General features: G+C 46.3%; 2 protein-coding genes across 3 annotated transcripts in view; both read left to right on the top strand.

Annotated features, from left to right (window-relative positions):
* Positions 1 to 22,292, top strand: part of RECQL2 (RECQ helicase L2) — a 204,541-nt gene that overhangs the window by 133,132 nt on the left and 49,117 nt on the right. For both annotated transcript variants that reach the window (XM_086527176.1, XM_086527175.1), the window contains 7 exons: positions 13,021 to 13,143; positions 13,259 to 13,347; positions 15,162 to 15,198; positions 15,280 to 15,313; positions 15,440 to 15,492; positions 15,572 to 15,649; positions 15,743 to 15,808. In XM_086527176.1, coding sequence (XP_086383302.1) covers positions 13,021 to 13,143; positions 13,259 to 13,347; positions 15,162 to 15,198; positions 15,280 to 15,313; positions 15,440 to 15,492; positions 15,572 to 15,649; positions 15,743 to 15,808 — 480 coding nt within the window. The remainder of the gene's footprint in view (positions 1 to 13,020; positions 13,144 to 13,258; positions 13,348 to 15,161; positions 15,199 to 15,279; positions 15,314 to 15,439; positions 15,493 to 15,571; positions 15,650 to 15,742; positions 15,809 to 22,292) is intronic.
* LOC147444626 (uncharacterized) lies at positions 4,525 to 5,540 on the top strand. The gene has a single exon (XM_086527655.1). The coding sequence runs from the start codon at positions 4,525 to 4,527 to the stop codon at positions 5,530 to 5,532; it is 1,008 nt and encodes a 335-aa protein (XP_086383781.1). The 3' UTR covers positions 5,533 to 5,540.

The raw sequence follows: 22,292 nt of genomic DNA, 5'->3' as shown, positions 1-22,292 counted from the left end.
TCAGCTCCCAACTGTTGTAGCTCTGTGTGCGACCAGCCACTGAAACAAGGTGATTGCCTTGGCTGTCTGGAGTCCCACAACCTCTCCCAGAAGGTTGCCAAGAACTCAGCTGTGAGACCCTCCTCCTGCCAATGAGGTGCTGCAGCGGGGCGGGCCTCTCTCTGTGCTGCAAGTATATGACGTCCCAGTCGAACAGTGTACTGAAAGAACGGGACACTTGGGTGGTCTGCAGAAGAGAAAGGGTCCCTCCAGAGCCACTCACTAGGATCCCACTGTACTCATGCTAGTGCACAGCCTCCAATGTCCAGTCTCAAGAGCTACTGGGTCAGGATCGATGACACAAGTCCTCCCACAGATGCCCACTACTCGGATCCTCTAAAAACAACACTCTGCCACCTACGGGGCCTCTACTGCAACTTGCTGTAGGCGTCCCCCAGCCTGAAGCTCGAAGAAAAGGGTTGGAACAGTCTCTGAGCAGGCCCTGACTGAGATGAGAACCTCCAGTCGTGTGAAGGCTCCCATCCACCTGGGTGCTATTGGCTCGAGAGGCGTGAGCCACTCAGCTGGAACTGCCTCTGAGATGTCCTGGCACATGCTCTGCACCCCTCTCATGCCCTGTAGGTGGAGAGCCTGCACCTCCTCTGACAAGCCTGTGAACTCTAACCAGTCACTTAGAGAGCGCGTTGGACTCGTTGCCATGGGACCTCAGGAAACATGAGGTCGACTACCAACCAAGTGGCCTCTCTGAGTGCTAACCATGGGGTTCCAGACAAGGGGCTGCTGTAGGTGCTCCTCCGTGCAAGTAGGCTGTCTCTGCTCCAGGCCTCGCCGCAAGAGCTCCCAAGATCGAAGCAAACTCACAGCGAAGCGGTCCTCCAGTCTCCTGCTCAAACCAACTCTGCGCATCTCTGTGAAGATCCATCTGGTCGAAGGTTGCCAGGGGCCTCCTGCCTGAGGCACCCTAGCACGAAGCCGCTGTAGCAAGAACTCCTTCCAGGGCTCCTCACCTGGAAGGAGTCCTCTGACGATGAACTTCCCAAGAAGGGCTCTGCTGTGCTGTGCTGGGTCAATGATCCCAAGCCCTCCCTGTGAACAAGGAAGAGTGATGACCTGCCAAGCCACTTTGGCTCGGGCTACCTGAGTGTCACGTCCTGACCAAAGGAAGTTCCTGATCAGCCTCTCTACCTGGCTGATACAGGAACTAGAGAAGATCCAGCAAGAAGTGATGTACCACATAGTCGCCAACAACACCTGGTTGGCCACTACTACTCTTCCAGCCAAAGAAAGTCGTGCTGAGCTCCAATGTAACAACTTCCTCCTGATAGATAGGAGGAGGGGAGCAATCTGCTCCTCGGGAGACAAGTCCAAACCAACCTGACCAAGTACCCAACTGCAGTCCCTTGGGGGATCCACCTAAAACCCTCTCCTGGCATCCAATCGGGCACAGGAGCACTACCAACCGAGAAAGCCACTGTCTTTCTCCTGTTGATCAGTGCGCCCGATGCACAACAGAAGGTCTCCAGAGCCTGCTCACACCTGTGAAGGTTGGCCTCCTGGCCATCTAAGTACAAGGCTGAGTCGTCTGCAAACTCAACGTCCAGCAGCTCATCTCCCCGAATAGGGAGTGCTAAGCCCCGTAGACCAACCTGCTGCGACACTAAAAACCTGCTCATCGCCTCCGCATAGAACAGAAAGAGGAAGGGGGCAAGAGGACAGCCCTGGCTGGCCGAACGTGTAAGCATGAAGCGATCACCTCTACCTCCTGCCAAAAGTACCTGACTATGAGCCTGTCTGTACAAAGCTGACACCCCTCTGATCCAAGCATCTGAGAAGCCCATCCTGCGTAGAGTGCCCACTAGAAAGTCCCAGTCAACTTTGTCATATGCCTTCTCAAAATCGAGAAGAAGAATCACGAGGTCCTCACCACGGAGCCGTGCCAGGGCAGAAGCCTCCCAAAAAGTAAAGATGTTGTCAAGGATACTGCGTTCCTTGACAAAACCTGTCTGAGTCCCATGTATAAGGCTCTCTAGAGCTAGTTGAATCCTCAAACTCAGAGACTTGGCAAGAATTTTGTAGGCTGAGTTGAGGATGGTGATGGTGCGCCACTGTTGAATCTCATCCAAGCAGCCACCCTCCTTGGGAATGAGGTAGATCAGGCCCTCACTCATGCTGTCAGGCATCACTCCTGGTTGCAAAATGTACTGAAAAGCACTACAGAGATCTGGGCCAAGCGGTCCCAGTACTCCAAGAAAGAACTGGGAGTCAGCCCATCCTCACCTGGACAGCTACCACGGGGGAGGGCCCTAAGAGCCGTGTGCAGCTCCTCAAGCGGAAGTGGCAACTCAAGCCTCTGACGCATCTCCTCAGTCACAAGACAAGGCATCTGTGCCCAAACTTGCTCCCTACATGCATCCTGGCGCTCTGACTGGGGCTCTGCAGACAGTAACTCACGGTAAAAGTCAGTAGCAACTGCACGCATATCCTCGAGCTCAGAAGCAACTGACCCGTCGGGCCTCTGCAGTCGACTGACCTTGGCATGCGAATGCCGAGGTCCCACTGCCTCAAAGAAAGCACCAGTCACTCTGTCGCCCACCTGGGTCCACTGAGATGCCTGTCGGTGAAAAGCAAACTCATGTCACCTCTCCTCTGTGCTAACAAGCTCCTGTCGAGCCTGCTGTAGCTGCTCCTCCAACCAAGGACTGTCTGGATGCTTCTCTTGCATCCTCTGTAACGAAGCAATGCCCCGTCTGAGACGCTGCTCCTCCTCTCTCGTTGCAGCCCGGCGAGCCAAAGAGTCCTGGAGAAAGAAACGGCTAATCTGAGCTAATCCTTAGGTCACTCTGTCAGCAGGACAATCCTGCCTGTCCAAGTGCTCTGTCCAGAGAGCCTCTACTCGCTCTCTGAGTGCAGAGTCCAACAATATTGTACACCCAGAAGAACAGACAGAGGAGCAGCCAACAATAGAGAGGTCTGCCCGCACTACTGGCATTCTCATAGACTGAGCATTGGAGCTAGGGAGATCTAGACGACCTTGTTGGAGAAGAGGAGCTACACAGTTTCGAAGGAGGCTACAACAAAGGATTCGAGCCATACTTTTTTGTCGTCCAGAGTGCAGATGAAGATGGATCTCTATGAAGGTGGATTCTCTGCTTCCCTCCCATATTGTCTACACATTGTACTGCTTAGTTCACACATTTTGCGCCTTTCACCTTTCACACCTATCAGCTTAGTTTAGTATTCCGCAGTGTTTAATATTCTGTTATCCTAGTTGAATTTATTTTGTTAATCTGACTTTGTATGAGATACACGGCATTGTAACTTTTTGGTCTCAGAGGTCACTTTGGCCTTTTGAAGACGTTAATATAACATTTCATCTCTCTCTCTCTCTCTCTCTCTCTCTCTCTCTCTCTCTCTCTCTCTCTCTCTTACACAGTCCGAAATCACCAGGCTCATCCGCCAGGACTTGACTCAGCTCGACACTAGGAGGACATGGATATAGCCAGAACAGGAGCTGGGCATGAAGATGGCTTTTTACAGAGAACATCTCCTCCAGCTTACGGTGGATGGTTTTGCGACGAGGCCCGATACATGGACACCCACTTGTGTCATGGGATACAATGTGCTATTGGCCAGATACGCACATCTTCACACCCCGTCTACTACGAGATACGAGGCCGCTTCCATTGCTTGTTCAGAGAGGGCTTTGGACCATTCGCTAGAGTCATGCGGTACGAGGATCAGAGATGCTTGGGTTTGTTTTTGGTCAAGCTACGCAGACACAGAGAGAGCCTGATGAGAGGAGAGGATAGCCAGTCTCAGAGACAGATCACAGACTTCTTTAGAGCTGCCAGTGGACACCCGGAGGAGTTACTACCACAGCAGAGCTCGTCGCCTCACAGTTGAGGCACACTGATCGACCGAGCGACTGAGCTGGAGAGATCCAGACGCCCACGACTGCGGAGGACTACACAACATCTACGGAGGGTGCATCAGAGGATTCGGATCACTTTGGCCCGACATGCACGACGCCCGGTCAGGCTACTGATGGAGCAGATTGATGACATCCGCCAGCGACCGATGCTGGATGTCTTGTGATCTAGCTATCCCAGCTAGCTGCTCAGTTCACACGTAGCAGTTTAGGATTCCATAGTATTTTATTTTGTCATTTCATTTTTGTCATCTTGTTACTCTGACTTTGTATCAGATCCACCACATTATTACTTTCTGGTCTCATAGGTCACTTTGGCCGTTTGAAGACGTTAATATAACATTTCATTTCATTTCATCTCTCTCTCTCTCTCTCTCTCTCTCTCTCTCTCTCTCTCTCTCTCTTCCCTCTTTTTCCCCCCTTCTCTGTCTATCGCGGAAAAACAACCCCCCCCCCCCCCCCCCCCCCTTCCCCCCCCTCTCTCCTCAGCCCATCTATCACTCCTCTCTCTCTCTCTCTCTCTCTCTCTCTCTCTCTCTCTCTCTCTCTCTCTCTCTCTCTCTCTGTGTGTGTCTGATTCTTTGGGCCTCACCGGAATGGATCCACTTGAAGAAGACCCTGCACAGGACACAGAAGCCGCCAATGTCTCACCTGTTTGCAAGCCCCGAGCAAAGGCAACCTTCATGCTCACGAATAAGCGGATGGTGCAGATGGAGAGGGAAATGAAGGAATGGAAAACAGAGATGGAAGGATGGTGGAAGGAGAAGGCCAACTTCCTTCAGATGGTCTTCAATGAAGGCGCACAGTGGAAGAAGGAGAAAGAGAGCCTTAACGTAGAAATACAGACACTCAAAGAAGAAGTATCAGCCCTCAAACAGGAGAACCCAAACGCCGAGATACGGGTACTCAAAAAAGAAGTCTCAGCCCTTAAACAGGAGCTTGCTGATAGAGTAAGCAATGGACTAGAGGAAGGCGAATTTCAACCCTCGGTAATTGATGAAATCAAGGAAAATAAGGAACAGGTAAGGTTGATCACAGAGGAAGAGAAGCTGAGTGTGGCAAAGACATCTTCATGGGCGGAGATGATAACAAGGACACAGAAAAAGGCGGACGAGGCTGAAAAATGGATCGAGGTCGTCAAGAAAGGGAAAGGTCAAGAAACTCCTTGTACACCGACGATAATTAACATGACTCTCGAAGAGGAACAAAGAAGGCGGATGCGAGCATTGCATGTGAGAGTGACCGGTCTCAAGGACATAAACAACGTGGAGAAAGAGGTCACAAGCCTTACATCCATGATGGGGATGGAAAAGCCTTTGCACACAAAGGCATGGAGGGTAGGTAAGAAAAGTGATGGCCCGGGAGAGTCTTCAAAGGGGAGAGCTCTCATACTACGCTTCCCCTCGTCGGAAGAGAAGAAGGAATTCTTGAGGAAGAGGCCTACTCTCAAAAAGACAGGTATTTTCCTCGGTGATGACCTGACCCTCTCACAGCTCGCACATATGAGAGAGGTAATGCCAGAGATTACAGCGGCAAGTGAGAAGGGAAAGATAGCCTTCTACAGAGATGGACGGGTGGTGATTTTAGAGCGGCGTACTGCATGACGGTGCGAGACCTATGGGACCACACTGAAGATGGCTACCTGGAACTGTAATGGGTCTATGAGGTTGGACGTGGGTGCATTTGAGGAGAGTTTCAAAGACAATGATATTGTGTTCTTCTCAGAGACTCATCAGGCCCCTGGACAGGTAATGCCACATGTGGTGGGATACAGATGGGAAACAGCTCACAGGACAGATGCGAGATCTGAGCACGGGAGTAGAGGTTCAGGAGGAGTAATGCTATTCAGAGAGGAACTACAACCATTACTGCATATTGTACGAAGAGATAATCATGCTAGATATATGTGGGTGAGAGTGAGACCTGACACAGGTCGATTCCTATATATTGCCATATGTTACTTTCCTCCCAGTACATCAATGTATGCCGCATCCAGAGGGCAGTCGCCTTTCTCTATCCTAGATGATGATATTTGGGAGTTTTCAAGGGATGGTGATATCATTCTCCTAGGGGACTTCAATGCCCGAACGGGCAACTCGCAGACAGTCTTCTACGACACCTCAGATGAGGTGCTTCGAGAGCTGGATGCGGGTGAGTTGGGGTTTGACAGATGCTCAGATGATAGAGAGTAAACGGAGTATGGGAGATACCTCATGGAAATGACGACCACACATGGATTAGCCATACTTAATGGCTTACAGTGATTTCCTGGAGCAGCCGGTTTCACATGCTTTCCACATAGACATGGGGCCAGTACAGTAGATTATGTTATGACACAACCGAGCTTTATCCCTTGCATTCAAGATTTCACAATGGGAGCCAGGCCAGTGGGCATAGCAGTAGATGATGCTCTATTGACACTGTCCGTTAAATTTCAGTATAGTACAACCCAGACACCAGGAGGCAAGCGACACACCCGCTATACATTTACACCAGAGACTGATTTCGTTTATACAGAGGAGCTCTGGGACCGTCTATTGGAAGGCACAGCTGGCAGAAATGGTACAGGCCTCTCAGTGGAGGAGTGCACCAATATACTGATTGAGACCTACCCACCCCCTCTCTCCCCCTAGCCCCTAACCACCCCCTACCCACCCCCTACCCACCCCCCCTCCTCCCCTCGTCCATACCTACTCCCTCTCGCCCGCACCCTCCCCCTACCACCTCCCCTCGCCCTATTCACTTCCTAGAGCACTATCCACCCCCTCAATCCTCCAGTGTTAGAAGCAACTGCTACAGACGCATTCAAGTCGGAGTTTGGGCATTCCCTTTAAGAAAACCGAAAATTTTCCCGGAGTTTCATTGCGGCCGAGGCTCCACGTGTCGATCTAAAACCGGGCATTGCTTCATTGGTAGCTTCCTCCTAGGAACTCAAAATCTTCTCCAAGCATCACCTTCTTCAGTCAGAGTGTTCTACGTGTTTCCTGCTTGTTTCACTGTTCTCTCTAGTTCGGTGTTCTCTCTCACTGGGACGATGAGTGGTCTTGTGACAGGCAACCTATAGTACGGCTACAGTGTCAATGGTGTCTACTTTTGTGTGGTCAGTCGTCTAGAGTCTATCGTCTTGAGTTGTACACATCACGTCTCCACCATCCCTGCACAGTTGAGCCTCGACACCCCCATTGTACCTATGAGATCTGGGCTGGAGTTGAGTGTGCTGCCATGCCAGAGTCTGTGTTGGTTTCTTTGAGTTAGTGGATGTTCATGCTGTTCATGTTCATTGCTGAGTCGTACTGTTGTTGCTCTGTTGTTCATTGTCTTCTTTGTTTGCATTTTGTGGAGTGAGATCTCACGCACATTGCAGTGAGGAGCACCCACTATACAGGGCATGACACATTATCTCCGCTACACTAAGCTGGCTGCCCCTCCTCTTGTAGTTGAGGCCCTTACTAAATCAGTTTCCTTCATGCATAATTTATGGGACCTTTCCAGAGACAGATATGCTCGGCTAGCACTTGAATCATCCGGACAGCTAGCGGTACAAGGGGACACAGCATGTTGGTATGGGCAGATGACATCATGGTTTCAATCACACGGCTTCAGCATGGATAGACTGCCTCCATTCTAGTACTCCTTGGATGCAACCTCCCTTTCTCTCACACGGATGGAGACCACTAGACCTATACATCAGGATTTGATTCAACTAGATACTAGAAGCACATGGATACAGCCGGTACAAGAGTTGGGCACGAAGATGGCTTTCTATAGAGAGCATTTCCTCCAACTAACAAAGGATGGATATGTGATCAGACCGGCCTATATGGACACTCATTTATCCTATGGGATACGATGTGCTATTGGTCAGATGCGCACATCATTGCATCAGCTAGAGATTGAGACTGGCAGATTTAGAGAGTATCAACAGAAGCCAGGATATGCCAGTTATGTCATATCGAGCCCAAGACAGAGTTACACCACATTTGTCATTGTCCGGTATACTACAAGATACGAGGCCGCTTTCACTGTCTATTCAGAGAGGGCTTTGGACCATTGGCTAGAGTCATGAGATATTAGGATCAGAGATGCCTCGAGTTGTTTTTGCTAGGTAGTGGGAGACATTCATAGAGGGAGATCACTGACTTCTTTAGAGCAGGGACTCAGCAACCGGATGAGCATGCTTCGCAGCAAACTTCAGAGCCCACTTCTACCAAAGGTATATTAGTGGACAGAGCCACTGAGCTCGGGAGTGCTAGACGTCCACGTCTACGGGGGCAACCACGACATCGATGGAGGATCCACCAGAGAATCAGGACTATTCTAGCACGACATGGAAGATGCCCGGTACAATTATTTACAGAGACGGACATTGACGAAGCTCTTCAGCGACTGATGCAATACTTTCTCAGACAACGCCCGATGTTGGGCATCCTCGGGCATGGATAATGATGATGATATTTTTCAGGCTGACAATTTGAGTCTTTTAGTTTTAGTCTTTCAATTTACTTCATTTTATTTTTGTATCCACACATTGGATTAGATCCACAAGGATTGTATCAGTTTGGTCTCATAGGTCATTTTCGTCTTTTGAAGATGTTAAAATGACATTTCATTTCATTCCCTCTCTCTACGCAGTTTTGCAGAGGATAGTGGCATGGGTGTAAACCTAGGTAAAACAAAGGTTATGGTGTTTAACACCACACCACAATGGGTCAGGAGATCAGTACCTACTTTCAAATATGGTCAGGAGATTGTGGAGTATACAGATGCATACACTTACCTGGGGGTAGTCTTCACGGGGCCGAGATTTTCTTTGAGAAGAGCAACAGAGACTAGACTAACTAGAGCCGGTGCGGCTTTGGGAGGAATGGAGAGGATGTGTTCACAAGTTCAATTCCAGGAACCTAGGACAAAGTTATGGCTCTTTGATACTTTGGTAGCCTCTACTATGTTATATGGGGTGTAGGTTTGGGGACCTTCTATAGGCCAGGATGGGTGGAGGAGTATGGAGAAGCCCTTGGTATCTATGATCTCTCGGCTGATTAGAGCCAAGGTTTTTGTACCGCATGATATTATTCGAGCGGAATTAGCTGTCCCCCCTATGGAGATTGAGGCGCTCACAAGATCAGTCTCCTTTGTACACAGTCTATGGGATACTACCAGAGACAGATATGCCAGGGTGGCTCTAGAGTCCTGCAGACAATTAGCTTTTAATGGGGACACATCATGCTGGTATGCTCAGATGACATCATGGTTTCAGACACATGGTTTCACCATGGATAGGTTGCCTCCTTTTCAATACTCTCTTCAGGCACCCTTGAGGTCTCTGACACGGGTAGAGATTAATAGACTCATCCGTCAGGATTTGATCTAGCTGGACACGAGAAGGACATGGATAGAGCCGTTACAAGAGTTGGGCACAAAGATGGCTTTCTATAGAGAGCATCTTCTCCACCTCACGGGGGATGGGTTTGTGATTCGACCTAGCTATATGGATACGCATCTTTCGCATGGTTTGCGTTGTGCCATTGGCCAGATACGCATGTCCTCACATCAGCTCGAGATTGAGATTGGCAGATTTAGAGGGACACCGGCAGATAACAGAATATGCCGCTTATGCCATCTAGAGCCAGAGACAGAAGTACATTACATATGTCATTGCACAGTATACTATGAGATACGAGGTCGTTTTCACTGTCTATTCAGAGAAGGTTTTGGGCCTCTATGTAGGGTCATGAGTTACGAGGATCAAAGATGTCTTGGGCTTTATCTACTTGAGTTACACAAGCATAGAGGAACCTTACTGAAGAGAGGTGAAGAGAGACATCCCCAGAGACAGATCACAGATTTCTTTACACTAGATACTGTACACCCAGAAGAACAGACAGAGGAGCAACCAACGACGGTGGAGAGGTCTACCCGCACTACTGGCATTCTCATAGACCGAGCATTGGAGCTAGGGAGATCTAGACGACCCCGAGGGAGGAGAGGAGCTACACAATTTCGAAGGAGGCTACGGCAAAGGATTCAAGCCATACTCTTTCGTCGTCCAGAGTGCAGATGAAGATGGATCTGTACTCCCCCCCCATATTGTCTTCACATTGTACTGCTTAGTTTAGGATCCCACAGTATTTATATTTTGTTATCCTAGTTTAATTTATTTTGTTAATCTGACTTTGTATCAGATACACCGCATTGTAACTTTCTAGTCTCATAGGTCACTTTGGCCTTTTGAAGACGTTAATATAACATTTCATTTCATTTCATCTCTCTCTCTCTCTCTCTCTCTCTCTCTCTCTCTCTCTCTCTCTCTCTCAGATCCACCACATTGTAACTTTCTGGTCTCATAGGTCACTTTGGCCTTTTGAAGACGTTAATATAACATTTCATTTCATTTTCTCTCTCATTCAATTGATTCAATTTCACTTCACCTGATTGTGCATTTTATGGTCAATTTTTTGCACAATCAATCCCCCAAATTAATCCCTTTGATTTATGTGATTCATGTATTGTGCGTGTGGAGAAAACCTTCATCATAAGCGTCCATTAGAGCTACTAAGCTGTGCATTCCAAGCTCCGAGGCCCACAAAACCCAACCTTCAAATTAGAGCATTGTGTGATTCATGCATTGTGCGTGTGGAGAAAGCCTTCATGATAAGCTTCCATTAGAGCCACTAAGCTCTGCATTCCGAGACCCATAAAAAACCCTACCCTCAAATTATGTCTATATTTGGGTGTGTGTGTGTGTGTGTGTATTTGGTTGCTTGTGTAAAACGCAACCCTCAAATTATGTCTATATTTGGGTGTGTGTGTGTGTGTGTGTATTTTGTTTCGTGTGTTACACTGCATAATAGAAGCTCATATTCCTGTATTTCAGGATTCCTCCACAAGAGCAATTTGTGGGCTACTTGGCTGGGCCATCCTCATTTAGGGCGCTTCCCCTTGGTGAGGTCACGAGGTCAAACTCTCTATTTCAAGAGGGAGGGAGAGGGGGGGGGGATTGGGTACGGAATTTCAACATGGCCTAGAAGGCAAGTGGGTCCAAAAGTGGGAGATCACACATGCCAGCCCCTTTTGCCTTACACGCGGATGTGAGGACACCATTAACCCCACTTTTTGGAAGCTGCGCCAGAGAGCAGTCCCACGGGCAGCTCGACTCCCATTGGCCCCCAAGCCCTTTAAGGGCACGCTTTTGCGTGGAGTTAAAGCTCCATCAAACTCCATCTTCCAAGGAAAAGCCCCCCTAAATGAGCTTTAACATTCCCGCAGGTAATCAGAGGCAGCAAGGCCTTCTCTTTGAGGCTCGAGGCATAGCTTGTACAAGGGCTAGAGCACCAAGGCAAAGGCTTTGAAGAAAATTTCCAAGCTTCAAAAGGGGTTCAAAAATTTCCAAGCTTTTATCTTCAAGAGCTTCAAAGGCTTCACGGCTTCTTCGAGAACTCAAAGCAAAGGAAATCACTCTCTCCTCCTTTCTATCCTTCTCTCTTCCCCTAAATTAAAAAGCTTAAAATGCTTGTATTCCAAGGCATATCATTGGTAATGTATGCCATAATTCTCAGTGCCCACTTATGGGGACTATCATTATAGTGCTTTTGTAAAGCGGTAAACATTGACATTGGCACATCGCCAATAGTTAAGACCCCTCTATTCGCACAAAGGGGTCGAGAAATTCAATGGGGAGGGCTTCCATACGTAGCAGACAAAGCTATGGGGATAGCTGATGAAGCAGCAGCTATGGGTTATTGTCAAGCTTAGGGAAAATGAGCCATCCACTCTTGAAGGCACCCTCACTAGAGCTCAAATTGCACAAATGACATTGACTGCCTGTGTGTGTATGTTGGCTGCATGAGCGCGAAAATCAGCATTGAATGGCGGAGAATCGCTTTTATCCCCTATATCTACGCCATCATGACTAGGTCATCTAGGCAAAAATCCGCACTCCAATCAGCCCAAATTGCTTTTATCCATATGACCTATTCCTGCGGTTTTGACTGATGAAGTTAGAAACCCTATCTAAAGTCCTTGCAAATATTGCCAACCAACTGGTCAAGATTCCTTCTGATCCTATTTAGGCTGTCAATTGCCAGTCTGATGGAAACAACAATGGCATGTGGATAATGGCGATGATAGTGGTATTCGATTGGTGACTTATGCATGAAAGAAATTTGAGATTCTGAAGCTACTTAAGGAGGGTGCTCCATGGGACAGATTGATGCCCTTGTCGAAAGCTTCTTGTCAATGTCTAGAGCGTGTTCAAGCAGCATGCTCAGCAATAGGGCTCATCCAAAGCACTGTGGCGACCATGTTAGAAGACAGAAGTCAATCTGATAATACTTTCATCCTAAAATCTGAACATTAATGATCTTGGCCACCTCTTTGTGAGCCTGCAGAAGGTTGCAAATCTCAGCTGCAAGGCTTGCCTTATCCTCTGGCTTGAGAGAGAGTAATTTGGCTATCTTTTTTGGGGCTGGCGAGGGATCCTCTAAAGAGTCCCTCTAAGACGGAGCAGGAGATGCCATCTGTCTGCTGCTGAAGAAGTGAAGAAAATAGGACTAGAGAATGTCCTGAGCAGAGCTGAGCGTTAATGCAAACCCAATCTCATGCACAAAGCGCAAGGTAAAAAGGAGAAGTGGAAGGAGGAAACTGCAAATATGGGAGGAAGAAGGGGAGACGATGCTCTGTGCCTCAGGTTAAGCTGGCCTCGGCTTCAATAACATTTGGCTTAGAAACGTACCCACCTTTGAAGAAATCAAAATGTTTAGCAAGGGCAGCAAATACAAGCACAGATGGGCAGCAGCAAGAAGAGGAGTGAGAACCTGCTTTTTTTGTTTCTCAGAGTCGGGGGGGGGGGGGGGGGGGGGGGGGCATGGAGTGATAGCGATGTAAGAGAGGGTGAAAGGGGTAGCAGCAGCTGGAATCAACAAATTGCCATTGTTTCTTACTCTATTTAAGTGTCAGGCGATAACGTGTACCATAATTGCCAGAATAAAATTTTGTCCTGGTATGTGAAGATATACTTCTTCTGGAAGGTTTCCTATGGGATGTTGAATGAGCCATGAGATAAGTACATAATTTTTACTGTTGAGTTGTTTCAGGTGAGAGAAAAGTCACCAAATGCACAAAATGTCATTTCTGAGATTGCCAATTTTATCAAGCAATCGTACAAGAAAAAGGACTCTGGAATAGTGTATTGCTACTCTCGGAAGGAATGTGAGCAGGTAAGCATTACTGCTTTTTCTAATGTAAACACCAGTCTCTTTTTTCTCTTTTTCTCTCAATTAATGTAGCTCAAACACCAGTGTTATGGTGTGACTATCGAGATGTGTACTCTAGGTTGCAAAAGAGCTTGGGGAACAAGGAATTGCAGCAGCCTACTATCATGCAGACATGGAACCTCATGCCCGGTCAGCTGTTCATCATCGGTATGTCATCTTACAGACAATACTGTGCATTCACTATTCAATGTTAGTACAGTACTAAGTGGACAGATCCAACATTAGTATGTCAAGTGCTACGACAAGAAAGGAAAACATAGGTAGCTTAAACCATCGTAAAATAACTAGCATGAGCATCTACATGACCATAAGAAATACTCAAATGGTTGATATATGAGGCTCAAGAAAGGCTAGCCCCAGATAGCCCCACCACAGTGACAAGATCGGCTAGAAGCATTTGCACCAGAAGAAAAGAGCTCTAGAGCTCCACTCACATGTTCTATCTGGAGGCTATTGAACAGCATTGAACTAATTGTATGGGACAGTGCTAATCGCACTAATGGTACCATATGTTGAACATGGACGACTATGTATCTGCCACCTGCTGCGCTCAGTATAATCTAGTCATTATCTTCTTAATCTGTCCTGGTGGAACTCTAGATAATGAAGTTTTGTGAGTTGGGTTCCGGGCAGCATGAAAATACATTTCTCAATAGCTTTGTTTGGGGTACCGGGGTTTGTGAACTGGATGACGTGTTACATGGGTGTTGCTGCTCTTTTTGTATTTTCTTTCTATTCCAACTGATCTTTATCTTAACTAGCCCCAGACAATGTCTTCGATTGTATACCACATCACTCTTTTAAAGTGGCTTCTTAAAGGCCACTACAAATAGAGAACATATCCCTTAGATCTTTATAGTGTAATGCGGCTGCATTTGTATAATCTCTCTATTTTAGCTTATTTTTATCAGAGATATCCTTAGACAATGTCTTTGATTGCATACCCCATCACTCTTTTGAAGTAAGCGTCTCAAAGCTTCTTCCAGAAGCTTCCAGAAGAGAACAACACATTCCTATCCAAATAGAGAATCATGTATCCCTTATCAACTTTTATGCAATGCTGCTCCTCTCCAATGACACGGAATATGTGGACATTCTTATTTTGTGGCATTGGATGAAATCTTCATTTGTCATTTGTAGAGGTTGATTTAATCCTATTATATTGCCTTGGCACTCAGCAAAGCCTTGCACTTGCCCTGGCATAGATGTTGAGTTGATACCCATCTTATGCTTGTGATTTGGGGCCAGTTGAGCATTTGCACCTTTATCTAGACAGGCCTTCAAGCCTCACACAATTGAGTCTGGGCATGTTGGACTCCTCGGGAGATGTCTCCTTAGGGTCAGGGGGTGAAACTGATTGTTGCTTACTTGCATGGTAAGCTGGTGTATAAGGTCTATTCATGTCTTCCTGTGTAGTAGCTAAGTCTTGTGCCAAATTTTGGCAGACACCCTCATGTTCTTCAGCATCTATATGTTGGCAAAAAGATGGATAATGGTGCAGGTTACATGCAGTAATGACCAGCTAGGGGTATTTTCTTCATTAAATAGATCGTAAAACAAGTATCCCCCTGGTGACACGTTGTTCATGCCAAGAATATATCAAACTTATTTACTTCACAGCTGTTGAGAAAAGTTGTTTCTTCTTAGAAAGGAGGTTGTGGAGTTGTTGTGTGGCATCTTCCTGAAGACCATTGGTAGATGAAGTCTATGCAATCTGAAGCTCTAGAAATGTTGTGCGTAACTGGCCTGAGAAAGATTTGATTTAGAAAAGAGTGTAAGACAATCTAATAATTTTCAAATGATATAACTGCTAATAAAGTCTTTCGTTGCAGTGCAGTAGAATCATTGTCAGACTGCAGCATAGCACTGAAATCTCAACAATTATTTTGAAATATCCACTGTTTGAGTATACAAAACAGGTTACACTTTTCAGAAATCGTGGTGTTTTTTTTTTGTGACAGGTGGAGCAGCAACAAGCTGCAGGTTATTGTTGGCACGGTTGGTATCTTCTCCTTTTCAAAAAAGGCCAGGGTGCTGTACCTGACAGATCCATGCTTATGGTGCTTGTGAATATTGCAGGTGGCTTTTGGCATGGGTATCAACAAACCAGATGGTGAGCTCCACTCCTGCATAACTTGATGCTACACGCTTTATGAACCATTTTCCATGTGGTTTTTGTGTGTTTGTTTAGACTTTTGTCCTTAAATTCATAGTGATGAGTGTGTATGAAATATTGCAGTGCGTTTTGTAATTCATCATAGCTTGAGCAAGTCATTGGAAACTTATTACCAGGTCCTAAGTGTTTTGCTTCCCATTAAAGTCTAACTTTATGCTGATTTGAAGTCTCATTGAATTTTCTCCTACATAGCAGGAGAGTGGGCGTGCTGGTCGTGACGGTCTGCCATCACATTGCCTGCTTTATTTCAAGCCAGCAGACCTACCTCGTCATGTGCGTTTTGATTTTTGATTTTTATTTTTTGGGCGGATGGATTAGAACAGCTGCTGGCAGAAATAGTGTTTCAGAGATCTTACTTCTTTGCAGAGCAGCATGGTTTTTCACGAGCATGCAGGGCTGACAAACCTGTACAGCATGGTTCGGTTCTGTCAGGTATGCAGCTCAATTATTTCATCACCTTAAGGAGTGTTATTTGCAAAGAACAAAAGTGCTGAAAATAAACCTGCTACGAAACAAAATCGATTGACATGGGGGCTTGTATATGTATATGAGGGGTGAGGGGAATGGAGCTCTAACTCTAATGGATGTGGAACCATATTCATAGGGGGTACAACCATGGGATGCGAAGGACTAGCTAGCTCCTTCCAGTACCAAAGTGGGGTTGTAGTATAGCATGCATTATTGGGTAGGGAGTGATGAATCCTTGCAGCATAACAACAGGGTCTGGTTTTTGCTCTTGTCGTAATTGGATCTCCCGAATGGTCCTGTGCTCCTCTCTGTGGGCCTGGTATCTTGGTGCATCTACAAGCTCAAACAATCTCTGCCAGCTGTAGTGTGACCCCTCTGTGAGTGTCAATGGGTGGAACTAGGGCAGCTCTCTGAAAGAAGTCCGTGAGCTGCGACTGGTGGCCTCCTTTGGTGTGTGTGGGTGACTAGAGGAGAGTCTCCCTGTCTCCGAATCTCAAGTAAGAAGCGACCCAGCTGTCTCTGGTCACTCGACTCCAATAGCACTCTTAGTGTGGGCTGTCCTGTAAAAAGGGCTACATATCGGTCCCATATGCTCTCATATGCTGGAGATCTGCATGCATAGTGCTCCTTGTTCTCTATCCCACGTCCACATACTCCGCATGTCCTCTGGTCTTTGTCAATCCGTGCTTCTCACCCAACCTCAATCTCGAGTCTGTGACATGCAACTCTAAGCTGTCCAATCATCACTCTTAGGCTCTTAGCACTATGTGGCATACATGTGTCCATGTATCATGAAGGAATCCTTTGGAATTGTGACGAAGTGCTCTCTGTAATACTTCGATGGAAGATACTGTATAGGTGTACTCCATGTCTCTCAGATGTATAGCTACCAGACATCCCGTTTGCGGACCTGAAGAGAGTTGAAATGAAATGTATTATTGTCTGCAAGAGGAAAAAATGACCTATGACAGGGAAAGTTGACAGCCATCTGATAGGTGATACAATGTGTGGAAGCTGGTGTGGAATTACTGGAACTTGAAAGTACTTGACCCAAAACTAGGCAGGCTACATTAGCAATGGAGGTACAAACTTCAATATAAAGAGGGGGTGGGATACATGATCAAGGGAGGAAGTACAATCTCAAGGGAAGTGCAAAATGTAGATGAGTGCACATGATCATCTCTCTCTGCGTAATGTGGATATAGTGGGTTGGCCTCTCTTGCAGAACCTTTGTGCTTACAAACAAGCGGATAACACAAGTGGAAACGGAGATGAAAGAATGGAAAGCAGATACGGAGGGATGGACGCAGATACAGATTCAATCTTTTATTGGACAAAGCTCGAAGTTAGAAATGACTTTGACAAAGACACTTATCAAGTTGCAGATATGATCAGTTTTCAGTTTGGCAAAATAGTCATGGTCAATAATAGTGCCATGACGTGGGACTTAACAGAAAGAGCTTTGGATGCAGAAGCACTACAACAATACATTTCCTTCTTCCCGAAGTTTCTACAACTACCCTGGGTTTTATTTAAAGAGGGAGGGAATGTCATGATTGTGACGATGTTAACAGCAATACATCTACTCCTAGTTGCAGATACGCGAAGTGCCATGCCAAGGAGGACGGACCCCTACGCTTGGATGGTCACGACCCTTCGCTCAAGAGACGTGCCTCTTTGCCAAAAGCCACACTCCTTCGACGACTGGTCACAACCCTTCGCTCTACGGGTGCGATTCTTCGCCCAATGGTTGCAGCTCTTCGCCGAAAGGATGTGTCTATACGTCTAAAGTCACGTCTCTTACCATGAGACGTGTCTTTTCATTTGTGTCTCTTCGTCTCCTATATAGGGAGCCTATCGTACTCAGTTTCAAGCAGTCATCAATCAATCAAACACAGAGTCTTCTAAGTCTTATCTCTGAGTCAAGTTCAAGTTTCTTAAGTCTTAATCATGAGCTTAAGTACTTAATAAAAGATTAGTACCTAGAATCCTCACACAACCCACACTCATTCGACCACTACCGGCACTCTCATCAACGGAGCATTGGAGCTACGAAGATCGAGACGGCCACGATTGAGGAGAGGGGCGACACAACATTGACGGAGACTACATCAGTGGATTCGAGTCATACTCTCTCGACATCCAGAGTACAGATGAGGATGGATTCTAGTAGTAGTAGTATTTTTGTTCTAGTTCTTTGTACCAGACATGGTATCGGATTCACTATTTTGTAACAGATTGGTCTCATAGGTCATTTTGGCCTTTTGAAGACGTTAATATAGAGAGATGTCTAGGAGAGACAAATACGGGTATCTACATGCTCTAGAAGGTCAAATGCGGAGAGAGCTAGAGGAAGAAAAGCAAAGAAAAGCAGAAGGCGATGAGAGGCTGGAATGAATGAGAGAGAGAGAGAGAGAGAGAGAGAGAGAGAGAGAGAGAGAGAAAATGAAATGAAATGAAATTTTATATTAACGTCTTCAAAAAGGCCAGAATGACCTATGAGACCAAACTGATACAAAAGTGGTGAATCTGTTACAAAGTCTTTGACCTTAGTACTAAAGTACTAAGTGTGGAAAGTGTGAAAATAAATGTGAAAAACTAAATACAAAGTATTGAATAAACTTCTTAGGAGCATTCTGGGTGTCTGCCTAGAATGCTTCTAATCCTTTGTTGTAGTCTCCTCCGGTGAAGTGTGCTTCTGCATCTCGGTCGTGGTCGTCTCGATTTCCTAAGCTCAATCGCCCTATCCATGAGGGTGCCTTTGGTATGGATGTGGGTACTCCTTTGTGCTGGTTGCTGGTCTCTTGCTTCTCCTTCCCCTCCTGCTTCTCTCGATCCGAAGAAATCTGTGATCTGCCTCTGAGGCTGTAGTGCTCTTTGTCTTCTCATTAGATTATCCCTGTGCCGATGTATTTCCAGTAGGTACAAGCCTAAGCATCTTTGATCTTGGTATTGCATGACTTTATCTAGAGGTCCAAAGCCTTCTTTAAATAGGCAATGGAAACGCCCACGTATCTCATAGTATACGGTGCAATGGCATATGTAGTGTAATTCTGTCTCCGGCTCCATTCCGTATAACTTGCAAATTCTGCTCTCAGGTGGGATTCCCCTAAATCTGCCAAATTCAATTACCAGCTGGTGTGAGGATGTACGAATCTGACCAATAGCACATCTCAAACCATGAGACAAGTGGGTATCCATGTAGCTCGGGCGGGTCACAAATCCATCTTCAGATAGCTGTAGGAAGTTTTCTTTGTAGGTAGCCATCTTCGTGCCCAATTCTTGTGTAGGGTCTACCCATGTCCTCTTAGTATCCAACTGTATAAGATCCTGACGGATGATTTTATTAATCTCCGTTCATGTAATTGCCAGTGATGGAGCCTCAAGAGAGTATTGGAAGGGGGGTAATCTTTCCATACTGAACCCGTGTCTCTGAAACCACGAGGACAGTTGCGCATACCAACATGATGTATCTCCTTTCATTGCTAATTGTCGAGAGGATTCGAGGGCCAATCTAGTATATCGGCAATTATTTGTATCCCATAAACCATGTATAAAGGACACTGATCTGGTAAGAGCTTCAATTTCTATCGGAGGGGCAGCTAGTTCCGCTCCGATAATCGCGTGTGGTACGGAGGCCTTGGCTCTAATCATTCGGGAAATCATAGATACCAAAAGTCTCTCCATTGACTTCCAATTATCCTGATCCACAGATGGTCCCCAAATCTGGACCCCATAAAGCATAGCCGAAGCCTCCATAGTATCAAAGAGCCAAAGTTTTGTTCGTGGTTCTTGAAACTGCACTTGTGAACACATCCTCTCCAACCCTCCCAAGGCCGCAGAGGCTCTGGACAATCTAGCATCTGCTGCTTTCTTAAGAGTAAACTTCGGTCCTGTAAATACCACACCAAGGTATGTGTATGCATCTGTGTACTCTACTGTATCCTGGCCATATGCAAATGTAGGTGCCGATCTCCTAACCCACTGCGGTGTGGTGTTAAACACCATAACTTTGGTTTTACCCAAATTTACCGACAGTCCGCTGTCCTCCGCGAATTAATGTAATGCATCTAACTGCCTCTGCATTCCATCTGGTGATTCTGCTATCAATACAATATCATCTGCATACAACAACAAAGGGATCCATGACCCTGCAAGTGGGGCACCTCTGTCACCCTCTCTATCAATGTAATCTGATACCTCATCTATATACATACCAAATAAAGTAGGGGACAGTGGGCATCCCTGCTTTACTCCAACGGTGGAATGAACAATGTCGGAATCCCCTTCTGGAGTACGTACATAACCAGTTACTGACCCGTATAAGGCCATGATCCCCCAGATAATCTCTTTGGCGACCCCTAACTCTTGCATTCTGCGCATCAATCTGGCCCTTGGTACTATATCAAAAGCTTTCCGAAAATCCACAAAGCAACAATACATCCTTCTCCCGCTTGCTCTTCCTTCCTCAATAATGGCTCTGAGCGTAAGAATATGATCCAAAGTGGAATAACCTCTCATGAATCCAGCTTGTCCTGTTGCCCTTATGCCCTCATTCTCTGCCCATCTACTCAGTTTTTGTTCCAGAATGGATGCGTACAGTCGGGTCAATGTGTGACCCACCATAATGATACGGTAGTTCCCGGGTATCATAGGATCCCCTGACTTGAAAATAGGTACGATAGTAGATAATTTCCAAGATTCAGGTAATCCTTCACACATGACCCGATTAAACAGACGAGCAAGGACTTCTGAAAGTAGATCCCTTGCATGAATCAAATGTTCTGCTACTAGACCCTCTTCATCTTATCAATGGCTTTTTCCACCATTTCCGTAGTAAAGAAAGTACTAGTAGCAGGGCATGGCTCTAGCGGATCTGGTAGTGGAGGCTGTCCAGATACCATATATAATGATGTTACATATTGACCCCAAATCTCAGGAGAAGTAATCGTCGGAGGCGGTGAGTGCTCGTGAAATAAGCGCCAGGCCTCATGTGAGTCCTGACTCAAGAAAAGCCGATATAAATCCTTCTCCAGTTTGGCTAAAAATGCCCTGTTCTTGCGACGTACTATACGCCGAAGAGCAATCCGAGACTGCTTATATGTGATGATCCCAAGTGTAAGCTCTTTTTGTACCTGGGTTCTCGTCTCTCTGCATTCCTCGTCATACCAACTGTTCTGAGGCATGTTCCCAGATCCTCTCTTTGGATCAGGTTGAGTATGTGGGTATGCCTCTTGTGCTGCTCCATGTAGTATCTCTGTTAACTGAGAAGTAATCTCCTCTACAGTATATACTGGCTCGGCTGCCCACATCCTATTATAGATCTTTGCCACATAGACTGAATCAGTCTCTGGTGTGAAAGTATATCTTGTGTGTGTCTTCTTCCTTGGTACTTGAGAGGCATTGTATTGGAAGGAGATTGATAAGGTCAAGAGAGCATGATCCACTGCAATTCCAACTGGTCTGGGTCCCACCTTAAAGTCCTCGATACTAGAAAGAAAGCTTGGTGAAGTCATGACATAATCCACTGTGCTGGCCCCATGCCTGTGCGGGAAGCATGTGAATCCCCCAGATAAAGGGAAATTCTCTAGACCATTAAGTATGGCTAAACCATGTGTAGTTGCCATCTCCATGAGATGTCTACCATATTCAGTGTGTTCTTTATCCTGTGAGTTTCTAGTAAGCCCCCTCTGTGATAAATCCACTTCTCTGAGCATTTCCTCAGAGGTATCATAAAATACTGCTTGCGAGTTGGCCGTTCTAGCATTAAAGTCTCCTAAGAGAACGATGTCTCCATCTCTAGAAAACTCCCATATGTCATTACTCAATATGGAGAAAGGGGACTGTCCTTTAGGTGAGGAGTAGACTGATGTACTTGGAGGGAAGTAGCATATAGCGATATATAGAAATCTACCTGTCTTGGCTCTCATTCTCACCCACATATACCTTGCTTGTTCATCTTTCCTGATGATCTGTAGTAGTGGTTTCAGCTCTTCTTTAAATAAGACTACTACTCCTCCTGAACCCCGGCTACCCCGTAGAGATCTTTTGTCTGGTCGACCAACTGTTTCCCATAAATAACCCTTCACATGTGGCATATGCTGTCCCGATATGTGGTGTGTCTCTGAGTAGAAAACTATGTCTCTGTCCCTAAAGCTGTCTTCAAAGGCACCTACATCTAGCCTATACGATCCATTACAATTCCACGCTGCTATCCGGAGCGTCGCCCCATAGGTATCGCACCGTCATGCTGAGCGCTTTTCCAGAACCACTACTTTCCCCCCTCTATAAAAGGCGATTTTCCCCTTTTCTCTTGCTGCCCTGATCTCTGGCATCAACTCTTGCATGTGTGCCACTTGTGCCAATGTAAGGTCATCTCCTAGGAAAATACCGGTTTTGTTAAGAGTTGGCCTCTTCTTTAGAAATTCTTTCCTTATTTCTATATTCG

The sequence above is a fragment of the Adiantum capillus-veneris genome, chromosome 13 (assembly GCF_014529385.1).
Source record: "Adiantum capillus-veneris isolate H3 chromosome 13, ASM1452938v2, whole genome shotgun sequence".
In the NCBI taxonomy this organism is placed as follows: domain Eukaryota; kingdom Viridiplantae; phylum Streptophyta; class Polypodiopsida; order Polypodiales; family Pteridaceae; genus Adiantum; species Adiantum capillus-veneris.
The sequence above is the reverse complement of the archived record's forward strand: the minus strand, read 5'-3'. Positions and strand labels throughout refer to the sequence as shown.

Bases quoted from the DNA above. Each gene is read 5' to 3' on its own strand.
- LOC147444626 (XM_086527655.1), top strand. From the start codon at position 4,525: ATGGATCCACTTGAAGAAGACCCTGCACAGGACACAGAAGCCGCCAAT.